At 40.4% G+C, this 6,463-nt stretch overlaps 1 protein-coding gene across 3 annotated transcripts in view; it reads left to right on the top strand.

Moving 5' to 3' along the window:
• The first annotated feature begins 2,873 nt into the window (after positions 1-2,873).
• tle3a (TLE family member 3, transcriptional corepressor a) overlaps positions 2,874-6,463 on the top strand; it is a 32,263-nt gene continuing 28,673 nt past the window's right edge. For all 3 annotated transcript variants that reach the window (XM_016550514.1, XM_016550513.1, XM_016550512.1), the window contains exons 1-4: positions 2,874-3,228; positions 3,687-3,845; positions 4,514-4,614; positions 5,412-5,475. In XM_016550514.1, the coding sequence (XP_016406000.1) occupies positions 3,822-3,845; positions 4,514-4,614; positions 5,412-5,475 (189 nt within the window). In that variant the 5' untranslated portion in view covers positions 2,874-3,228; positions 3,687-3,821. The remainder of the gene's footprint in view (positions 3,229-3,686; positions 3,846-4,513; positions 4,615-5,411; positions 5,476-6,463) is intronic.

Below are 6,463 nucleotides of genomic sequence, written 5' to 3'. Positions count from 1 at the left end.
TGTGTGTGTGTGTGTGCGTGCGTGTGTGTGCGTGCGTGTGTGTGTGTGTGCGCGTGCGTGTGTGTGTGTGCGTGTGTGTGATTGCACTCTCTGTTCTCCTGGCTTTTTAGGTACCAAAGCACAAGCATGTCAGTGCCCTGGAGACAGCGCTGCGGCACAATACTCACTCATCACGGAAATAAGCCCCCCATTTTATGCTCCATGAGCGGGAACCCTCCGATTGAATATGGTGGAGACTGGAGAGTGTGGCACATTACTCATTTATGGGCTGAGAGTTTACATTTCACCCTTGCTTTTTATGTGCGTCACATTAATGACCACATACTGAGCTATCTGCATAAGGCACCAATCGGATGGTGATGGATGCTGGTGCAGTTTCAACAATTTATCTGTGCCTCGTTTTCAGTGTACAAACATTAATGGGGCTCACAAGATGTATAGCCTCCTTATGAACTGGCATTATACTGTATGTTTAACAACGGCTGAGCCAGAACAGTAAAGAGCCATCTATAATGGCAAGAGGGAGAAACATCAAAACACACAAGACGACCTGAATAACTGGAATCTGTGCACACATTGTTACTTAAACGTCTGAGCACGGCAGGCTTGTTTTCAGTCATGTGTTTAGGTTGTATGTGTACGTGTGGGAACCGGGCAGCAGTTCAGGTTGAGAGCAGGGGGGGGGCGGCAATCCTTGTTCTGTGAAGAATTAAAAGCACCTCTGCAAATAGTGGCATGTGTAAATTCTGGGGGGGTGGGAGTTTCACAGTGACTGGGGTTTCCGTGTAAATAAACAGTGAGGAGGTCTGCATGGGTGGAGGGGCCCTGGCCTTCTCCCTGGGGTTAGGCCTAGTCTTTTGTTGCTCTAAATCCAAGCACTTTCTATTGAGCGGGATGGGGGTTGCCTGGGAGAGATTAGTCTGCCAGTTCTGACACCCACACACACATACATTTTGCTTCTTTTTCAGTCAAAAGAACAGCCCTGATAAGCACCCCCTGATTCTTTTTTTTATCAAAAGGATGGACAGAATCAAGAGTATCAGTCACAGGTCAACCACAGAACATGACGTGTGTCTCTATGCATGACACCCCCAATTCAAAACCAAAACCACAGTCCATAAATACTAAAGACTTCACATCACTGAGCTGTAAGTAGTCCCAGACCTGGAATAAAAATTAAGAAAATTCATGGTGCTAAATCCTAAAAAGACCACCCTGGTGTTTATATGTTGTAGATTGTGGTATTTTGGTATGCATATGAAAAAAGTATATGTAAATCCAGGAACAAGTAAACATAAAAAAATAGACATATATATATATTTTTTTTTACATATTTATTAAAATAAAATGTAAAAAAATAAATTAAAAGTTTTTACATATTTAATAAAAAATGATAAATAACTGTATTAAATGTCCTAATCATAAACTAGTAATTACTGTCTGAATACTTACTAGCTTGTTTGTAAACAAACATGTTCAGAAAGCATTTTACTTTTTCTTGCTTTATTCCTTTTTTCAAGAAATAAAATAACTTATTCTGTTATTATGATGCTATGTTGTCTGGAAGATGCTTTTAAAAGGTATATTTTTGCAATTAAAAACATCAAAAGTAGATGCACGTTTAATAATTATTAAGATCTCTTAGTTTATGGAAATGTAGATGGCATTAATATGACTTTATTGGTATGTAGGTAACGTGATTATGAGTGAAGGGATTTTAAAAAATGTTATTAAGTGTTTGCATGCTCCTTTGCTCCTTTGTTTTATGTAAGGCTCTCATTACCACGTGGTAGTAACAGATTGTTTGAACTGGAAAGAAAAGCCATTCGAAGCTAATTAAGCAGCCATTCCAGGCACTATTCACGGGCAGAAGAGCGAGAAGCACAGGCATTTGTCAGCGCTTGACCCCTCGTGGTATTGATTGACAACAAACCTTCTTGAATGACAGCCTTAACCTTTACTGTCCAATTGCAGTCGAGAGAATATGAATGCTGCTCTATGATTGGCTGAGAAGCTGTAAAGCCGCTAAGGGATCCCACGTGGGTGCAACAGAAGAAACTGCACAGGATTGGGCGCTTCTTCTGAGTTCAGACATGGACGTTGTTCACGGAGATCAAACCTGAACAATCATCGTATTCCCAACGCTAGCTATCTGTCCATCTTGATGATAGGTCATATTCATATAGATGTACACGATGGGGTGCAAAATTATGTTATGAACGGGACTATAAGCTTGAGAAATCTGAAAAAAAAAATTCCTTTTGTAAACACCGATTAAACCAGCATTATTTAAATAGGAAAATAATGCAATTTTACGACTAATCCCAAAATAGATCAAGGGAAATTATGACGTGTTATATGTCAACTTTAAATTGTTATTTAAAAAATACAGAAATAACACTACGAGAAAAGGCTTAGATTTAATGTGTGTAGTCGTATCGTTATCATTTCAGATTGTTGCCTCTTAAAAAGCTTTAAGGCAGAATGCTAACTTACTTTATGTAAACATTTAACGTTTTAACCGACATAAATAATCTTTATTTTAATACAATATGTCGTTGTTTTTCTGCTTAGAACGACGTCTGTGTCTACTGTGATTGCATTACATCTCCAAAGACATTCACTGTGACATCGGACCACTTTGTTCAAAAATACCTAGAAATGTTCAACGGCTGCATTTCGAGCTACCTGTTCTGATCTAAAATGGCGAGTATGATGTCATGTATCAGGATGCAGTCCCCACGTGGGGACACGGCCCTGCGATTGGCCGGCAGGCCAAAACTGTCGGTTCTCTCATCTGATTGGCTAGCAGGAGGTGCTCTCGCAGTGGCTCAGCCCTAGTGTCAGTAGACTGTCTGTGTGTGGCACAGGTTTGCATTGCTGGACGGAGGGAAATGCTCGAGAGGCGAAGAAGTACAACGTTACACTTTTAAACGTACCAGACCTCTTCAAAATCGGAAGTACATTTTTGTCAGTGTTTTCTGGGGATTACACGAACATTTTTTTCGCGCCGTGGAGTTTGGCGTCTTTTAATTTCTTTGCCTCGGAGAAGCTGATTCTCACCGAGTCGCTTCTTGTGATAGAGCGAGCGAGCGCACGAAAGATGTTCGCCACCGTTCGCGTACACCAGGAACCATATCTTTCCCTCCGATATTGAAGCGGTGATTAACATTTCAGAAGTTACTGGAACAGTGGAAGTGATTCGGCGGTTCGGACGCACAAAGACAGGTACAGTGGGCTAGCAGGTTAGCTAACGACAATAGCTTGTTATCCAACCAAGACTTGAAACGCTTCTCACACTCACACACTGACTGAGCTCCTCACTTATCACTTTGTCGACTCCTTTACGGTCTTCTTATTCGGATTCTTTCAAGTAATGTGCAGTGCTAGATGAGCTCCTGTCAAAGTATCAGTTGCCAAACAATGAAAAACGCCAAATTTCCTCCTAATTTCCATGTTTTTCTTTTATAGTAGTGAAAAGCTGTCGTTTCGCTCGAGCGCTCTGCATGTAGTTTTTTTCCCTGACACAATAAACCGAGTTGTTTTTAAAAGTGCAGGTGAAAATGCGTTATTAACGCTTTTATAGAGTTCTTCTCAACCGCAAGTGTACATTTCCAACCGTCAGTTTGAATGTAACGGTCTCCTCCTCGTCTGTGTTTGTTTATTTTTCATTGTTTGGGTTCCAGCGGCAGAGATCTGAGAGGAATTTTGCCCCCAGCGTCCAGTGGGCTTCGTGTCCGGCTGATTTTTACAGTACAGTGGCGTGCCAGTGGACACCCCCCACCAAATAGACCTCCAATAAATAAAGGATACATTTCAAGATGTATCCACAGGGCCGGCATCCGGTAAGTGCATCTTGAACTGATATGGAACATAATTGTTACATCTGCATCAGTTTAGCTGGAGAGCAAGGGCAGAGCCGCCCGTCCATGACGAACGACATCCTGATGTGCATGATGTGCACCTTCATTTGATTTGCTAAGCCCTGGTGCCTATGATAATGCTTTGAAGTTAAAGAACAGGGCGGTTGGAAGCACAATCAAGTGGGGTAAAACCCCCTAACGCCTCTTGTCAATAAAGCAGTTGACGTTGAATGGTAAAGAAATCGTCTTTGTTCTGTAGTACGTTTTCGTGTTTTTCACGAGCACCTGGTTTTAGAGAGAGCGAGGCTGAAAACAACAGCATTTTTTACAGGTGCAGTTTGGCACTCGGACCCATCCAAGCGAGGCGACCCCATTTTTCCCGTTGGTGTTTATGTGAGGCACTAAACCGGCGGATCCAGAACTGTAAAGATTCCCCATTCCTCTTTTGTCAGAATGCTACTGGTGCTCCAGCTATCTCCCAGATGTCACTGTAGCGTGGATGTCACCCCAGCCCTCATTCAGGCTGAAATATTAGAGCTGCTCTCCCAGGGCCCAGAATGCATTAGAGCCTCGCTCTGCAGTCGGTGGAAAACAAATTTGGTTCTCTGAGGATATAATTGAGTTTGATTGATGCAATGGCTGTCTTTCAGGCGCCCCACCAGCCTGGTCAGCCAGGCTTCAAATTCACAGTGGCGGAGTCCTGTGACAGGATCAAAGACGAATTTCAGTTCCTGCAAGCCCAGTATCACAGGTAATAATTTAGAGTTATATGCCCGTAAATTAGCTTGTACAATTACCGCATTGCCTAATTGTGTTTCACAGGCGAAGGGAGGAGAACTAAATCTAATTCATGTTAAAAAATGTGTGTGTGGTTTAAAAAATAGTTTTAATCATGTAGAGATGCATGATGTATCGGCACCATATTGGTAATGTCATGGACATTTAATTGTAGATGTTTTTTCTGCTTGTTTTTACATTATTTTAGCAACCACCTAATGTTAATTTTAAATTGATAGTGCTCGATTACAGTGAATATTTAACCTTTTAAACTACTTTTTTTTTTTCCTGTTACAACAAGGACTTAAATTTACGTTTTTTATTTCATTCAGGTGTTTTTCCTTTAGTAAATGTCAGTGAATTTAGCTTTTTATTATGCCTGAATTAACTTTTGCATTACAAAATCTGTATGTTTAGTAATTTGACATTTGACTAAATTGTTATTTGATGTGTATATGATGTATTAAAATTATTGCTTTAGAAAACATAGTTATATCTTTAATATCGGCTGTGAAAATTATAGTATTGGCTCAAGTATGAAAACTAATTGTATTTGATATGAAAATAATTATTTTTGTCGTCCAGAATTTTAATATAGGTGCACCCCTAATGTAAAGCATTAAAATTGATTTTACTTTTTATAACAACCCCCTGTAAAATGTGAATGTATTTGTTTAGCTTCATGTTTGCAGTGAATTATTTTTGTGTATGTTATAAGCAAGTGAAAACACATGTCTGTTCAGTAACTGATGTGTTTTGTTTTCCTCCCAGTCTTAAAGTGGAGTACGACAAACTGGCCAATGAGAAGACGGAGATGCAGCGCCATTATGTCATGGTAAGATTAGCCAATATGTAAGCTGCCATTATCTAGTAGCTGGGGTGAAGGTAGATGCCTTGTTGCGTGTCTCTCTGTATGTGTGTGTTTTAGAATGTGTTTGTGAAACCCCCTCTGGTGCTTTTAGTTCAGCCTCCTGCTTTATTAAAGGGCCCTGACTGACTGCTCTTAGCCTCGGGCCCTTTCATACACCAACCCTTAGCCGTAGGGGTCAATGACCACAGCATTGTCCCCTCTTCTCTCTCCCTCTCTGTTCTCCCCCTTCTCTCTACCTCCCTCTGTGTGTGGATCTGATTATTCTCCAAGGAGACGCTGCTCTCAGACAAATGCATGGCCGTAAATTGGGTGAGGGGTGATGGAGGAGTGCCAGAGGCGTCTGTGGGAAAATACTCGATCGCAGCAGAAATCCAAAGTCTTTGCAGCATTCTGTCTTTGATGACCAGATTTTGCGCACAAACAAACGGCTACATAAATTCAGTGTTAATCTTAATCACGGGCTTAATCATTTACACAACACCAAAGCCCTAAATTCAATCGTAGACGTTCAAGAGATCAAAACAGCCTCATGTTAGGATTTATGATAGGGAGAGGAAAAACAAAGCTTTTTGTGGTGTATCTAAACAAGGTTAAACTGTGGAAGTGTATTCTCTTATCTTGTGTAAACATGCGAGCAATGACTTTAACCAATACCCAGGGATGCTAGTTAAACATTCCATTCACAGGAAAAAGCTTGTCAGTCAGAAAGGAGGAGGAGAGGTTAGGTAAACACCATGTACAATCCCCACGCTGACTGTTTGAGTTGATAGTGTCAGAATCTAGACTTGCAGGACTTCACTGAGATCAGGGTGTTTTTAATCTTCTTTTTTATTATTATTACAATTGTTAAAAAATGTATTAGGTTTATCTAGAAAAAATGTCTTAAGCATGAAAATGTTTTCTTTATATATATATATATATATATATATATATATATATATATATATATATA

Source organism: Sinocyclocheilus rhinocerous, unplaced genomic scaffold (assembly GCF_001515625.1).
Source record: "Sinocyclocheilus rhinocerous isolate Xijiao unplaced genomic scaffold, SAMN03320098_v1.1 scaffold1938, whole genome shotgun sequence".
NCBI lineage: Eukaryota > Metazoa > Chordata > Actinopteri > Cypriniformes > Cyprinidae > Sinocyclocheilus > Sinocyclocheilus rhinocerous.
This window is presented reverse-complemented; position numbering and strand designations above follow the sequence as displayed.